This window comes from Fulvia fulva, chromosome 5 (genome assembly GCF_020509005.1).
Source record: "Fulvia fulva chromosome 5, complete sequence".
In the NCBI taxonomy this organism is placed as follows: domain Eukaryota; kingdom Fungi; phylum Ascomycota; class Dothideomycetes; order Mycosphaerellales; family Mycosphaerellaceae; genus Fulvia; species Fulvia fulva.
Genome location: NC_063016.1, coordinates 77899 through 93642, shown reverse-complemented (window position 1 = coordinate 93642; position 15744 = coordinate 77899). Strand labels below are relative to the sequence as shown.

Sequence of the window (15744 nt, the reverse complement as noted above, 5' to 3'; positions counted from 1 at the left end):
TTCCTTGCAAACGAGAACCAGCACGACATGCGCAGGAAGGCGTTCAGGCATAGCGTGAGGTAGAAGCCCCTGTCGGGGTCGGAGGTGTCGCGGAGCACGGCGTTGGTGAGCCAGAGGCAGCCGGCGCCCTACATGGGGATTTGCCATTCGGTGCGGCTTGTGGTGTGGACGGTGAGGACTGTTTGCTTGAGTTGGGTGAGAGAGGCCATGAAGACGGATTCGGGGACTGTGCCGGCGCTGAAGGAGGCGAGGTTGTAGCCTAGGCCGAGGAAGGGGCGGAAGAGGTCCATGATGCTTACGTGGAGGCATATGCTACTGGATCTGTCAACGCGATCGCCGGTCATGGGGGAGTTGGGTTGAGAATAGTAGACGTACCGACAATTTGCGAGGTGATGGAAGGCGAGATCACTGCGCGGCGCGCTAGCTGCGATTGTGTCGAGGCTCTTGGACCAATCGAGGAGCGTTTTGTATACCATTTCGGCGATGACGAGGAGCTGTGCCTGTGCAAAGGACCTGCTGCGGACGAGGTAGTAGTATGAACAAGCCGGTAGCATGACTGTCCAGAAGTTGGCCATGATTGCGGACATCTCGCCAGCATAAGGTGGTTGTGCCACGGGTTGCGTCCAGTCTCCGCCGGGACTAGCGATACTCGTTAGATTTGTGCTATCTCATGGTAGTGAGCTCAAGGTGTACGCCGCAAGGGCGTGTAACGTCATCTTTTGCTGGACTTCTTTTGGGGGGCACCTACATTGGACAATTGGGTGCATATTCCGGCGCGGGATCTGTATAGGCGATAGACCTCTTGGAGTGGAATGCAAAGTGACCCCACGCGATATAGGCATGGAAGCGGGCATCAGCTGGTGACAAGTTCCGAAACCTCGTAACAGAAGCTGGATAGTGGCAGGCTAGATCGAGTCTATCCGCCATAGCTATGGTCTGCACGCTAAAGGATGCGGCCCTCTCGTCACGTCCATCCACCAAGCAGGCGCGGCAGAGCATAATGCCACTCGCAATCGTGATCAGAGAGTCTGTTGATATTTGCCACAGGCATGTAGCTTCGACCAAGAACTTGTTCTTCAGGACTCGAGCCGCACTGTCGACAGCGTGGTAGAGTGTCTGCTAATAGTCAGCGCTGCATTTTTGTTTGATGCATCAGTGACATACGCATGCTTTGTACATTAGAGCAGCGAACAGCAATGGGTAACAGTACTTGCTCGATCTAAACACCATATCCCCGAGGAACGACTGAGCATCGAGCACTCCCGTGCATGCGTGCTCGGTCTCGAAAGAGGTTGAGATGACCCTTGCAGTGAATGTACGGCTCGCGACGATCTTGGTCTATGTGCTAACGGGGATAGTGTCGAGACCCGGGTAGCAGTACGGCTTGGCTACTGCATTACTCGTCGGTCCTTGTGCATGCTTGGGAAGAGTAACGTCTGCTTCTCCGACGGGCTGCAAGGAGGGATATGCAGAAGGGAATCGGCTTGCCAGTTCCACATCGGTCATAGAACATTCTTGGGGTAGGAATCCTAGAGCTGCACGTTCTGTTGATGGGGCATGAAGGGCAAGCCGAGGAGGTGCAAAATGCCTAAGAAGTGAGGCCTGCTGCGTGTCGTCGTAAGTCGTTGGTGGGTAGACTGGTCGTGCCCAGGCCAGATGCACATGTCTGGCCCTCTGCAACTGTGATCGCCATCATCATCACCATGCCTGTTCTTTGTACCGCGTGATTACACAATTGCTGACCGGTGAATTGAGAGGCGAAAGTCGAGATGATGGTAACTCAAGACGAAGGTTGATAGCCATCGTCAAGGCTGGGCCTCAAGTATCCATGACTCAAGTTGCAACGATATCGACCGTCTTGCACGTCTTGAGGAAGGTACATCGGGGGTCGGCGACCTTCCCTCATGAGCGCTCCACCTCCTACTCGTTGCCGGCTCGAGTGCGCGGAAGACAAAGATGCCGGGAGGTCTTGAAGATGCAGTGGGAAGTCGTGGTAGGAGGTAGGTGATAGGAGGACCGCCAAAGTGCAGGTGAGCACCTGCAGTGCCCAAAAGAAGTGATTCCGGGAATGCCGCGGGGGGTTCCGCCCGCGGAGAAAGCCGTTGGCTTTGTGTACTTCACGCGCCGAGATGCGGCCAAGAAGACGACAAGCAACGGGCATGGCAATCATGATACTTGCGACTTGATCCGCCCCTCTGATTGACTGCAGCATCCCTCGCCAACATGGGCTCCGCCATCAGGCTCGACGATCCCGAACTCCACACCACAAAGCTATCGCACGACGACGCCGAGTTTTGGCGCCAGAATGTCAGCGACCTGCTCCAGCAACGCAGCACCAAGTTCCCCGGCGCTCAGCCTGTGTCGTTCGCGCGAAAGCACCTGCGCGAACTGAAAGAGCAAGACTACTATGTGGCTGAGAAGACGGATGGTATAAGATGCCTCCTCTACCTCGACCAGACCCTCGCGGAAGGCGGCCAACCGCAAGAAGCTCAATTCTTGATTGATCGCAAGAACGATTACTACTACATATCGAATGGATGGCTCTCTGTACCACTGCCGAACAAAGATGAGCGTACAGGCAAGCCGCGAGTCCCGGCATACCACATTCAGACCTGGCATCGTGGCACAATACTAGATGGAGAGCTCGTGCGGCAGGTCCACAAGCACGGCACACAGCAGCTGACATACTTGATGTTCGACATACTCGCGTTGGATCGTCAGTCTGTCATGGACAAGCCCTACAACAGTCGAATTGGGCGCTTCAAGACCGCCGTGTACGAGCCATGGAAAGCTTTCGCGAAGGATTGGCCTGGAGAAGCAAAGTTACAACCCTTCCACCTCAGTGTCAAGAATCCCCAGCTCAGCTACGGCATCGAGATGATGTTCAAAGACGTTATCCCCACGCTTCCACACGGCAACGACGGTCTGATCTTTACCTGCCTTGGTACAGGCTACGTGCCCGGCACCGACAAGCACATCCTCAAATGGAAACCGCCGCACGAAAACACCGTCGACTTCCGCCTGCAATACTGCGAACACCCCAAAGAAGTCGACGACGAAGGCGAGTACGAGGACTACGAGCAACCACCCCGCATCGAGCTGCACGTCAACGGCGGACCCAACAACATGAAAGGCTACCACAACTTCGCCGAGCTGCACCTCACGCAGGAAGAGTGGAATGCCATCATGGCCAAGCGCGAGATGATCGACTGGCGCATCATCGAATGCTGGCGTGACGCCGACACTGGGCACTGGAGACCCAAGCTAGACGATGGCTACCCGCGCTTTCGCGACGATAAGACTGACGCGAATCATTATAGCGTGGTGACGAGCGTGATTGAGAGTATCGAAGATGCGGTGTCGGAGCAGGATCTTATAAGAGAGGCAGGCGAGATCAAACGCAATTGGAAAGCAAGGCAGGCTGAGCAGGAGCAGAAGCAGAAGGCCAGACAGGAAGAAGAGCAGCGGAGGAGGCATGAGGCTGCTAAGGCGCAGCAGGCTCACCAACAGCAGGCCCCGTCGAAGAAGGAGGAGGTCAAAGAGGAGGAAGATGATGGGCCGAGATATGAGGACTAGAGGATACTGTCAAGCAGAGGTGCCTCTTTAGGGATCTTCAAGCATGGGGGATAACAACGAAGTGATGCGGCGTTTTGGGTAAAAGGTATTGAGAAGAAGTCTTGAATGACTTCGGCACGGCGTTTCTTGGAGGTGTGCTTCGGAGCATGATACCCCATGGCTTTGTATGAGATGAGACGACAGTACTACTAGATACATGTACGCTCCAAATGATGCGCGCATTTGGCTTCCGATCTGATGGAAGTGAGCGGGGCCGCCTTGTGGCTACGCTTTCCAGCATGCACACCGGCCTGACTGACACTTCCGTCTCAAGGCGCCTTGACAGTCCTGTCAGCAGTAGTAACGTGAGGTACGCACTCGTGGAGCGATTGGGAATGTCCAGAGAGGGGCTTGCGGCCGTCTACCCGACGCTTTGGTTAATGGTGAGGCCTCCCATGCATACGCCCCTGGATTGCATGTTCGGCGGATTTCTATCTCAGCGCACTTTGAGCTCGTCATCAGTACCCCCCGTTCTAAGAGCTGTCGTAGCAGAACACCTTTTATCTCACGCCAAGACGAGGTTTTCACGACTTCAGCTGATCCAATGCAGCCTGGACTGCGAGGTGAGATGCGATGAGATGGGTGGGAGGATTTCGTACTTGTAGCGGGCAGGATAGACGTAGCTCATTGATCATTGATGATTGATCACATATAAAACTCTCCTGGAATCACACGCTGCTGAATTCGTAGTAGATCAATATCCCATCACGTCCAAGCACCTGCACCTGCTTCTGCTTTTGCTTTCCCATGTCCAACCTCGACACGATGACCATCCTCAAGTACCTCATCACCCTCGCAGCGCCCTTCACTTTCGCTTTGGCGCAGGGAACGACGTTTACGTTTACATTTACGGTTAACCCTCCCATACTGCAGCCTTTCGTTCATGCGGAGGCGTAATGTTAGCGTGCCGACGAGTACGACCAGCATGTATGGGATGGTTGGGAGGGTTGATGATGGGGCGGGTACGTTCGTGTTCATGGTCATGTCCATGCTGGTAATAGGTCTGCGTGGTGTCTTGTGTGTTGAGCTCGAGTGTTGATGTCGTTCTCAGGTAATGTGACGGGTGAGATTACTGCGAGCGTCCTGCCTATTGGTGCGGCAAGTGAGCTTGTTCCTGCTGGTACGGATGGGGCGCATAGCGTTGGTCGCTTCTCTCCACCGCCGTCGTCGTCTCCGTTGCTGACGGAGTTTCCGAAGTTCCTCACGAACCAATACACCGTCAACACCACCTCCCCAGCCCAGTCGACCTTGATCATGGACGCGCAGGCCACCATCCAGTACGCGAACGAAGCTCGGTACGGCTTGTACAAAGTCCAGACCCTAGGTCCACTTGATGTGTTTGGCGAGGATGTAATCTTTGGGACGTTCGTGGCTAGCATGCAGAGCGAGTTCAGGACCGGGAGAGGGATTGTTGATGTTTGGAGAGTGCTGCCGAATGGGAGGATTGATGGCGAGGCGATTTTGGCGTTGTTGCCGCCTGGTGGGAGTGGGTAGTGGTGGTTGGTGTGATGGCCGTGGGACATATCATAGCCAGAAGATCCACCAGGCTTTGTTGTTTTTGCTTGGGCGGTAGAAGTCGGTGAAGGTACTGGTGCTGCTCGTTTGCTTGCTCCTGCATGGATGTTAGTATGATGAACTAACGCGCATCATTGAATGGTGGCTCACATTGCTTTCTCCCAATCCTTGAACTTCTTCTCCTGCTCGCGCTTCCAGGTTGGTACTGGTTCCGTCTTGCTTCGCTTGAAGAACTGTCGCTTCGAGGGCTTCTCTTCAATCGGAGCTTCTCTGGTGTACTCCATATCCAGATCTGTTGCGCTGGGACAGTGTTTCAGGGTTGGGACTTGGTGGTTGGTGCTGTTCGCAGTGTAAGCTGGTTCGGACATGATGGTTCAGTCTGAATGTGTATATTGACAAGATTGTAGTTGTAATGTTGTCAGCGTGATGTGCTTGTGTAACATCAGGTGCAACAATGGATGCCACACTTCGCTTTATATTCGACCCACATGGCTAAGAACTGTACACAGCCAACACTTTCAAAGGCAGCAATGGCAGTGCTTGTGTGCGGCTGATAGGGCACTGGTATAGCACTTCTCGAAATGGCGTCCATCGCTGGCTATGATACGTAGGCCGAGCTGTTAGCGTCCTGAGGATCGATGTTGGCTGTGATGCTGGGGCAGTGCCGAAGCGAAGCGTGGCAGTGCAGGGTATTCTGCGCAGTAGATCTGGTGGGGCCATACAAAGGGTTCTCGAACCAACACCTTCCAAGTCGCCGGGGTTGACTTCTCATCCGCGTGGACGATCAGATCGACTGCACTTAGGGCTAGTTCTACGAGAGCGCTCGAGAGCAGTGTCCATGTCCATAAGGTTCTGGCTTGTGCTCGGCGACGTCGAAGGACGACTCCGCCTGGGTCGACACTGACGATTATCAATGCTCGTGTCGTGCTTGGGAGCGTTGGTATACATGTATCTCGACGGAGACCTTTACTATCCTGCGATCGCGTGTCGGTCAGTCAAGTACGCCATACTGCGTGTGTGGTGTACATGTAAGGAAAGAGATGTTTCGAAGCACGAAGAAACATGAAGCTCGACGGGATGGAGGAATGCTGACGCCGACCTCTCCCGATCGAGTCCATCGTCACTTCCTTCTGTCTCTAACACGCGATGCAGCATACACAGACATGAGACTGCGATAGCATAGCCTTGGACCTCACGAACACGCGACATCCAGCATGTCCGTACCGCGCACCTTGCTGGCCTTCCGTCCAGCCCTCCGATCAGCAACCCGAAGCTTCACGACCACCACATCGACGCCATCATTCACCTCACGATCGAGCATACCCTTCCAGCAGCCACGACCGCGGACAGACTGGCAGCAGACATGGCATCAATCTCAGAAGCGCACATACCGACGACAAGCATTCAGCTACCGGCGCTTCCAACAATCGCGAGCCCTCTTTCAGACCTGCGCTGCACGACCAACCTTCTACTATGAAGTCGGTGGCATAGCCTTCATCGTTGGAGCTTTCTACGTCTACAACCTCGAAGCCGTCCCAGTCTCTGGCCGCAACCGTTTCAACATCGTCAGCCGGGAAACAGAACAAGCCATAGGCGGACAAATGTACCAGCAGACCATGCAAGAGTTCAGCGGAAAGCTCATGTCGCCTCTCAGCAAAGAACACCGTCAAGTGCAAAGAGTCCTCGATCGCTTGATCCCACACTCAGGCCTGGCAGATGAGAAGTGGGAGATACACGTCATCAACGACGATATGAAGAACGCGTTCGTGATACCCGGCGGGAAGGTGTTCGTCTTCCGAGGCATTCTGGATATATGTCAAGGCGACGATGGGCTGGCTGCTGTCTTGGGGCATGAGATTGCCCATAATGTGGCGCATCATGCTGCCGAGAGGATGAGCCAGAGCTTCCTTACCTTGCCGGTGGTGCTGATCACCAGTCTTCTTGTCGGCGGCGATGCAAGTCTCTGGCAGTTCGTCAGTCAGCTAGCTTTCACATGGCCTGGTTCTCGGACTCAGGAAGCCGAGGCCGACTATATTGGATTGCTGATGATGTCGGAAAGTTGCTATAACCCTGAGGCTGCTGTTGGGTTGTGGCTTCGGATGGAGAAGGAGGAGCAAGCTGCGCCGCCTCAGTTCTTGAGTACTCATCCTTCCAGTCATAATCGAGTTGAAAAGATTAGATCGTGGCTACCGGAGGCTGAGGTCAAATATGAAAGCGGCGATTGTGCTGCTATTAGACCTTTTGGTATGTTCACGAGGAAAGTGGTGTTGTGAGGACAGACTGACGTTGCGATAGCCAACGACTTCCGACAAGCCACCGGCTTGGCGCGATGGTGATGATGATCTGTATTGGCGTTGGTATCAGCACTCCACTCAATCTATTCTGGGATCGGCAGCAGGCGGTGAGCTTCTCACGTTGGGGTAAGCCTTGCCAAACAGCTGCCGGAGACGATTATATATTGACCTCACCACTCAAACACGGTCGACTGAAAGTGGTTCACGGGAATCGATCGACTGGTTGCTACGAGCTCATGTGGATGACAGCCATGCAGAGCTCTTCAACATGCCGCAAGTGGTGCACCGTGGCCTACGACCACTGCGAAGCATATATGTCTGACAAGTTGGAAGCAGCTTCGCATGATCACTTGCGATCCAAGCATATCAGAAAGCTGGTGTCCCAATCATTGCCATGCCGATCCAGAACGAACTGCTCTACTCCACCGCTGCATACCCAAGCATGTACATCTACGACTACGAAAATGCTCTCCTGATCAAGAACCGCATCGCGCCAGCTTTGACTCAGGCCAATCTCATGACCCAAATTTGGGCGTACGATCACAATATAGGTAAGAGAGACTCACCTGCTGCTACTGACGTTCAAATCACTAACATTATCCAGACCATCATAGATGCCCACAAACAGTCCGAGACAATACCAGCGTTAATACGGTCGCCTGGCACTGCTACTCTGGCGGCTGGGACGTTCTCTCCCAGTCTCACGCCTCCAACCCCACTGTTCTCCAATACATGACCGAATGCTGGACCCCTTCCACCTCACCTTGGTACAACGCCGCTGCCTTCGCCATGTGACCGCATCAGAACTGGGCCTCCGGCGCCATAGCCTGGAGCCTCGCTGCCGATAGCTCCAACTCCCGACACCTTTACAACGGCTGCTCGGAATGTACTGGACTCGTCACAATAACTGAAGGCGAGAGCTATACGCTGGACACGGCGTATAACATGATGGCGCAGTCTTCGAAAAACATGCCAATTAATGCCGGTGTCAGCAAGTGGGAGTGATGACAAGGGGGAGAGCGTGCAGAGTGTTGCGACGCTGAATCCGGATGCGACGAGGACGGTGGTGGTGTTGGTAGGGTGGTCAGTGATGTTTGGATGGTGGTGAATACTACTGGGGGACAGCGGTGGAGTGGGTGCCGGGGCGCAGTGTGGTTAGTTGGGTGTTGCCGAAGGCGTAGTCGAGTGTAAAGTAGGTCTTGAAGGTATTTCTGGAGAAGGTGTACCGCATCTTGTTGACGAAAGGAAGCGATCTGCTCGTGAGCTGGTGTACTTCCTTGGTCATCTGGCCGTTGCTTGCCAAGTCCGAGCTCTGTCCATAGACATGTCCTCCCTGGACGCCTCTCCTTAACGATCTACCGCTCGCTTCAGCTTATGAAGGGGCCGCACTGCTTATTGTGTAAAGCATATACCCAGATCACACTGAGTCCTCCTCACCAGCAAATCCGAAAGAACAAGAAACCACCCTCCCACCACGACCCCGCAGACCAAACCCGCGTTAGCCTCGCGTCACACTCACACTCACACTCGTGTTGTGCCCCGCTGACGTAGACCTCTTCAAGCCCCAGTCTCGATTGCACGTGCGCACGAATGGCATGCCGCGGCGGAATGGAGCAATCTGGCTACGGCAAGGTCAGCTGGTGGGATCGTTGATAGGTTGGGTTTTCCAATTCTTGCGTTTGCCTTGCGGTCCTTGCGGTCCTTGGTGATGATTGTGGTATGACAAGGTGGCCGAGAGATGCCGAATAGTGTTTGATTAGATTGCCGTCTACCTGAGGTACTTCGACTTCTTTGCTTGTTTACTTCTTCTCGTCTTCTGTGTTGCGAGATTGCTGTCCAGCTTCTTCTTTGCGCTCTTTGCTGTTGTAGCGTGAGCTGAGGGACTATCTGCAGATCATCCTCTGGAGCGAAGCATTCAAAGCCGCAGCATCACAGCCAGAACAAGCAACATCATTAACGATGTCGAGCTCACAGCTTAACCTGCCCATGCGACCACCATCCTCAAACAGCACAACACCTCCCGCCGCGACCTTCAATGCCTCCGCCGCAGCACGCATGTTCGCGCTCCCCGAACTGCTCGAACTCGTCCTCTCGAACCTCGGCACGAAAGATCTGCTCTTGTCGCAACGCACATGCCGCAGTTTTCGCGATACAATAGAAGGAAGCATACGATTGAAGCGCAAGCTATTTCTGGAGCCAGACTGGAATCTAGAAGGACGAGTTTTCGATGCATACAGTAAAGCCAATCGGCCAGGTCGAAAGCCGGAGAATAATAGTCTTCTGCTTCGCGCGTTCCCAGGCTGTTACCCTACTATTACTCTGGTCATTGTGAGCGATGGCGCGGATGGGGGCCAGACGACCCTGTCTCCCAGTTCTGCGGGGAAAGGAAGGCGAGGTAGCGAGCACTGGTCCTGGGATGTGTGTATTTCCTTCCCCGCAGATCGCAAACCACATCGCTCGCCAGCAGTCGACTATCCCGAAGCAAGCTGGCGCAGGATGTACCTCAGCCAGCCGCCTTGCCAGAGCTTATTCCTCGTCCGTCGATGGCAGCGCAGTATCAGGCCCGCAATGGTGAGAGAGGCCGGCATCACCATGGGCGACTTCTTCGACGAGGCCACTGCTGAAGAGCCCGGCTGCAATGATCGAAAGTGGCATGAAAGTTATATCTCGAGTGATGAGGATTGGCATTTCGAGGGCAACATCCGATGCTCGAGCGTGGAAGATGCAGCGTAAGCTTTATCTGGCGGTATGGGAAGAGAGCGGCGCATCGTTGACCAAAGCGCTAGGTCGGAAGGAAGGGGCGAGAAGATATTCGCAGACTATGCGTACTCCAGAGAGTTGCAGAATGGCCGGGCGAGAGCTTTTAGTGATGATTGGGATCCTGGGCGTGCGGTGGGTTTTGGCGTGGCTGCAGGCGCGAATCCAGAGGATGATGGAGCTGCGACTGTGGGGTGGTTTGCTGGCTGACTGCTTCTGGTCACCGTATCGAGGGCGATGAGGCTGCGGCGGAGTGGAAAGTACGGCCAGAAGGCATAGTCCGTGGTGAATGTACGATAGTGTCGTGGGATGCGCGGGCGCTTGTGTCGAGGAAGCTCGACCAGCTGATGTAGAATTTGGCCGTATTGGTAGGCGACCGAGTGTATCATGGCGGTTCTTTTCCACACTTGTGCAGTTCGTGTGTTCAATTGTGTTCGTGCTGCTCCACGTTCGTCCTGAAACACGGCCTGTCGTGGTGTGTATGCCGCAGCAACAAAAGCCCACCACGAGCTCGTCAGGCAAGATATGCTCTTCGTTCATCCAGCGGAAGTTGACCAATGTCCATCCATACCGTTCCATAACAAGTTGCATTCATAATGACTGCCCTCACTTCTTCCTCAGATCCTCCATGCCATCATTCCTCGTAAACGACTCATACTCCTCCTTCTCGCTCTCCTTGATCTCCTTGACCTGCTCATCAATACCCTTGCCAGCGTATAGCATAGGATTCCTGCCTTCTCCTTCCAGCTCGGGGCTCGTAGAGATGGGCTTGTTGCCACGGAATCGTTTTCGCATGTCGACCTGGCCTCGCTTGCACTGGCCGTAGCCGTGAATGAGCTGCTGGCACTGCGTTGGGAGGTCGTCTTTGAGCGGCGGTCGGATACAGTCGGAGGCGGAGTTTCGGTGGATGAGCATGCAGTCGCTTTTCTGGAGACATTCGGCGAGCGCGGCTCCTGTTGTTGATCAGTATGAGATGATGGAATTGCATGGTATTGCCACTCACGGATGTCTTTGCAGGAGGATGGCATCGCTGGTGGCGTCTATGCGGTGCTGTACAAGTCCTTGGAACAATGTTGATGATTGCTAGCCGTGTCGGTCCCCATGCACCCGCGAAGCGGGTGTTGGACAACCCTGTAGTATTGGACACCTCAATAAAACCACGCTTTCCAACACGCGTTTCTTCCATTCAACACGCGGTATCTCATCAATATGGTTGCTTCCATCTATCGTGAAGAAGAGGAGCTCATCGGTGAGGCCGTGCAGTGGTACTGCGACGCGTCAAATCCAGGTCCTGTCAAGCAGGTAGCCGCCAACTGGGGTGTCGATTACCAACGCTTCAGAAGACGACTTCTCGGTCACAACTCACGCAGCACACGGTCGCGTACGCACACGGTGTTGACAGACGATCAAGAAGCTGTTCTTGCAACCTACTTGAGGAGGTGTGACAAAATAGGCGTATCCGCGCGACTCCGGATGGCCCAGATCAGCGCAAATTCGATCCTCAAGCGATACCATACTGGACCTAGTTCTTGCATGACTTCGAGGCCTTCAGAAGGCAAGCAATGAAGCCAACAACCATCATAAGCGGCTTCGAGAAGTGTGGTATCTACCCCTTCAATCCGGAGCCAATATTGGCTCGTGCAAGGCAAGACCTAGCTGCTCTTCGATCGAATAAACGAGTCTCAACACCGGAGCCGATTGTCAACGATAAGCAGCTTCCAACAACAGTGGGGACCTTCGGTCGATACACTGCTGCGCTTATAGCTGATCCATTGATAGATGAGTCTATTAAGCAGCGACTGGAGCCACTCTTCCGTAGAGCCCAGATTGCTATCGTTGAGGGCGCCGAAGCAGTAGCTGAATTGAACAACACCACGGTCCGCCAGAACGCTCGCAATGCTCGCAACACTCAGACGAGACAACACCTTCAGCGTGGAGGTGTCATGAAGGCTATCAACGCAAGAGCTGCTATACAAGAACGTGAAGAGAACACAGTAAAGCAGCTTGAAGCCCAGCTAGCACGTGCAAGAACAGGTGAATTGAGACACCGGATAAGCAAGATTATGAGCTATATCAAGGGGACATACAACAGACCTGCTTATCCAGTGGAGAGACGGAAGATTATGCCAATATGGCTTGCCTGTATGGACGATATAGCCAATAGATAGTTGAATACACCTCATTGATATCGTTGAGGTGTCCAATATCACTGGGTTGTCCAACACCCGCTTCGCGGGTGCATGGGGACCGACACGGCTATATCCTCCTGCGATTCTCGTCACTTTCGTTGCGATGTCAGGCGATTGACTGATCTCAAGAACGACTTGACTTTCTCGACCAGTCGGAGTTCCGGTAATGCTTGCCGAACGACCGGGGTATTTCCAGCCACACTCGAGCGTGAGCCACTTCACATGACAATGACAGCCGCTGCACGAGGGAGCATCACATGTAGATCATACACCGCTGCCCTAATAACTGTTTGCTCCTGCACACATAATGCCTCTAATGTCTACTTCATGATACATCTATAACACCCCACAGGCGCAACGCGCGACAGAATGGCACCCATCCCCTTCATCGGCCGTCTCCACATCCACGAGTACCTTGCATTGGGAGCTTCCTTCGTCCTGCTCGGCTTCGAAGTTCTCGCTCGAACGATAACGCTCCTCTTACCAACACCGATAATCCGCTTCCTGTACAGACTTAGTCGAAATGCATTCAACAGCTTGTCCTCTCCGTACTCGCGACGAGCAAGAAACAAAAAGAAGAGCGTGTCCAGTCCCATAGCCCAGGCGCATGACTTTGTCGAGATATGCGAGCTGTCTGGCTACTACGCCGAAGAGCACGTCGTTCAGACGAAAGATGGCTACCTCCTGGGTATACATCGTCTAGCATGGCGACGAGGGGAGGAAGACAAGCGCGTCAATTCTGGACCGGGCAGCGTACAGAAGAAGGTCGTCTACCTCCACCATGGTCTGATGATGAACAGCGAGGTGTGGGTGTGCATCACAGAAAAGGAAAGGTGTCTGGCTTTCCAGCTTGTCGAGCAGGGGTATGATGTCTGGCTTGGGAACAACCGCGGCAACAAGTACAGCAAGAAGAGTCTACACTATGGTCCGACGGAAGTGCCCTTCTGGAACTTCAGTATGGATCAGTTTGCTTTCCATGATATTCCTGACAGCATCAACTACATCTTGGATACGACCTCTCAACCGAGCTTGTCATATATTGGTTTCAGCCAAGGCACAGCACAGGCTTTCGCGACACTATCGATCAACCCGACACTGAACCAAAAGGTTGATGTCTTCGTCGCATTGGCTCCCGCCATGGCGCCTCCAGGATTGGCGTCTGGAATCGTCAGCTCTCTGGTCAAATCGAACCCCGAAGTCTTGTTTCTGCTGTTCGGCCGACGTGCTATCCTTGGTAGCACAACCATGTGGCAGGCGCTGCTGTATCCTGCCATCTTCCAATGGGTTATCGACAAGAGTCTCAAGTTCTTGTTCGGATGGAAAGCGCTCAACATAGCCCCGCACCAGAAGCTTGCCGCATACCCGCATCTCTTCTCGTTCACCAGCACCAAGAGCGTGGTCCATTGGTTCCAGATCATCCGTAATGGCAACTTCCAGATGTTCGACGATGAAGTCACGAGTCCCACCAGCTTTAGTACAGGAAGCAAGTACTACAAAGTCGCCAAGTTCCCGACCAGGAACATCAAGACTCCGATCGTGCTGGTGTATGGTGGGAGTGACAGCTTGGTCGATATCAACATCATGTTGAAGGAGCTCCCGAAGCACACCATTGCAAAGTGTGTACCAAAGTACGAACATCTGGATCTGCTCTGGGCGAGCGATGTCGACAAGCTTGTCTTCCCACATGTGTTGCAGGCTTTGAACGACTTCGCTCAAGGGGACAACAAAGGCGAGTCACTTGAATGGAGGAAAGACATGCGCTTGCCACGACCTAGCATTTTCGACACTACCAATATGGGTACTCCCAACGGCTCTCAACCACCAGGCTACTCCGAAGACGAAAGGGCTCGCGCTGTCTTTTCTCCCAGTGGAATGCCGCAAACCCCAGCATTTGAGTACCAACGTCGCACAATCACGGAAGAGCAAATGGACGAAAGCGACGAAGACGACTACGCCGACGATACACCTCCGCAGACTTCAGAAAGCGTCGCCTTCATCCCGTCATCCTTCGCACACACTTCCGCTGCGGGTGCCACATTACCAGACAGCACCTCGGTAAGGCCTAGCTCGAGCTCCACAAACGCGACATTCACCTCACATCAGCGAAGACCACAGTCCCAACCACCGATCTCGAGCAAGAGTCCACCACGTCCAACGCAAAACATGGAACGGCTCGAAACGGACCATATCGATCGCTTGGGTCATATCAATAGTATCCAGGCGCAACGCCTGCTTCATGAGATTCGAGCTGAGGAAGTGGTGAATCGATATCGACAGAATGGTAATGGGGATGGTAATAGTGGTGGGCCTACGACACCAGTGAAGAGTAGTATAGATGTCGAGCCTTCTTCAGAGTCCGGCGCAGCTGCAACGAGTATTGATACTGATAAGACGATGGTACCCAGAAGTCGGCCGGAGGGATGGTGGAGTTCGACGAGTTCGAGTTCGGATAATCTTGTGGATAGTTCTACGCCGACGAGGCAGCGGTAAGGTTCTTTGTGTTGGTGGGGAGTCTGGATGAGGGGGGGTCGGGGCGGAAGAAGTATGCGTCTGAGTCTTGAACAGGGGCGAGTGAGCAGATCAGCTCTTGTTGACGATATTGTAGTGGCGCTTGGCTATTAGAGGTGGTGGGATAGCTACCCTGTAATTCTTGTTATCACCCTACACCATGACGGCGACCAATGGACTATTCCGATACCGTCTACTAGCAACACTCGATATTGACGACCCGATCGAGGTAAGATTTGCGCATATATCTCGTGTACTCCGATACGCAGCAGCACCAACGGGTCATGGATGCTTCGATGGTGCCGGATCTAGGAATGGCTGCTGGGTCGTCGCTGCGGGCCTTGCTGTAGTGTGGACTGCAACCACAAAGGAGAGCAGCTAGAGCTTGACATCCACCCTGTGTAATAGACAAGCGATAATACAACATGACAGACATGACGTTTGGAGGCAAAGATGCATGCTGATTATGCCCCAAACTCCCTTTATCCAGAGCCCAGATTGTACCATTGAGGACCGAAGACTGCTGTGTGTGGGTCGATTGTACGGTGCAGCGATGAGCAAAAAGGAAACGTACTCCACACTGAGCCACTGATTCATTCCCGCAGAAGTAGCAGCCTGCACCACGTCGCTCTTAACATGCGACACACCTGACTCAGCCAGTTTCCGATGACCAGAAGCCATAACACTAATACAGTGAGGATTGCCTGGGTGACATCAGGGTTTCCGTGGAATATATGCTTTGGACTTATGGATGGGGAAGAGCATGTGAGCCGCCAAGCAGTGTGCGAGCGCAGATGCAGACACAGAGGCAAAGGGTGGAGCGATTCCAGGGGCCCGACGGCATGTATAGACACCTCAGCCCAGTA

At 53.8% G+C, this 15744-nt stretch overlaps 9 protein-coding genes across 9 annotated transcripts; 6 read left to right on the top strand and 3 right to left on the bottom strand.

Moving 5' to 3' along the window:
* Positions 1 to 128: 128 nt before the first annotated feature.
* CLAFUR5_05401 (uncharacterized protein) lies at positions 129 to 1230 on the bottom strand (the record flags this gene model as incomplete). The annotated part of the gene is made up of 4 exons (XM_047904549.1): positions 129 to 321; positions 376 to 639; positions 749 to 1116; positions 1165 to 1230. 4 exons carry the CDS (start codon positions 1228 to 1230, stop codon positions 129 to 131), a joined length of 891 nt encoding a protein of 296 aa, XP_047762698.1.
* Positions 1231 to 2223: 993 nt separating this feature from the next.
* CLAFUR5_05400 (mRNA-capping enzyme subunit alpha) lies at positions 2224 to 3576 on the top strand (the record flags this gene model as incomplete). The annotated part of the gene is made up of 1 exon (XM_047904548.1): positions 2224 to 3576. The coding sequence occupies one exon, from the start codon at positions 2224 to 2226 to the stop codon at positions 3574 to 3576; it is 1353 nt and encodes a 450-aa protein (XP_047762699.1).
* A 964-nt stretch (positions 3577 to 4540) lies between these two features.
* CLAFUR5_05399 (uncharacterized protein) lies at positions 4541 to 5109 on the top strand (the record flags this gene model as incomplete). Its single annotated transcript, XM_047904547.1, has 2 exons — positions 4541 to 4577; positions 4667 to 5109. The coding sequence occupies 2 exons, from the start codon at positions 4541 to 4543 to the stop codon at positions 5107 to 5109; spliced, it is 480 nt and encodes a 159-aa protein (XP_047761596.1).
* A 30-nt stretch (positions 5110 to 5139) lies between these two features.
* On the bottom strand, positions 5140 to 5498 carry CLAFUR5_05398 (uncharacterized protein; the record flags this gene model as incomplete). The annotated part of the gene is made up of 2 exons (XM_047904546.1): positions 5140 to 5227; positions 5281 to 5498. 2 exons carry the CDS (start codon positions 5496 to 5498, stop codon positions 5140 to 5142), a joined length of 306 nt encoding a protein of 101 aa, XP_047761597.1.
* Positions 5499 to 6344: 846 nt separating this feature from the next.
* Positions 6345 to 7466, top strand: CLAFUR5_05397 (Mitochondrial metalloendopeptidase OMA1; the record flags this gene model as incomplete). Its single annotated transcript, XM_047904545.1, has 2 exons — positions 6345 to 7374; positions 7426 to 7466. 2 exons carry the CDS (start codon positions 6345 to 6347, stop codon positions 7464 to 7466), a joined length of 1071 nt encoding a protein of 356 aa, XP_047762108.1.
* Positions 7467 to 7818: 352 nt separating this feature from the next.
* Positions 7819 to 8219, top strand: CLAFUR5_05396 (Endo-1,6-beta-D-glucanase neg1; the record flags this gene model as incomplete). The annotated part of the gene is made up of 2 exons (XM_047904544.1): positions 7819 to 7975; positions 8029 to 8219. The coding sequence occupies 2 exons, from the start codon at positions 7819 to 7821 to the stop codon at positions 8217 to 8219; spliced, it is 348 nt and encodes a 115-aa protein (XP_047761906.1).
* A 1164-nt stretch (positions 8220 to 9383) lies between these two features.
* CLAFUR5_05395 (uncharacterized protein) lies at positions 9384 to 10157 on the top strand (the record flags this gene model as incomplete). The annotated part of the gene is made up of 1 exon (XM_047904543.1): positions 9384 to 10157. One exon carries the CDS (start codon positions 9384 to 9386, stop codon positions 10155 to 10157), a length of 774 nt encoding a protein of 257 aa, XP_047761905.1.
* Positions 10158 to 10787: 630 nt separating this feature from the next.
* On the bottom strand, positions 10788 to 11209 carry CLAFUR5_05394 (Mitochondrial protein; the record flags this gene model as incomplete). The annotated part of the gene is made up of 2 exons (XM_047904542.1): positions 10788 to 11134; positions 11185 to 11209. 2 exons carry the CDS (start codon positions 11207 to 11209, stop codon positions 10788 to 10790), a joined length of 372 nt encoding a protein of 123 aa, XP_047761828.1.
* Positions 11210 to 12739: 1530 nt separating this feature from the next.
* Positions 12740 to 14860, top strand: CLAFUR5_05393 (putative lipase; the record flags this gene model as incomplete). The annotated part of the gene is made up of 1 exon (XM_047904541.1): positions 12740 to 14860. One exon carries the CDS (start codon positions 12740 to 12742, stop codon positions 14858 to 14860), a length of 2121 nt encoding a protein of 706 aa, XP_047762500.1.
* Between the last annotated feature and the right edge of the window lie 884 nt (positions 14861 to 15744).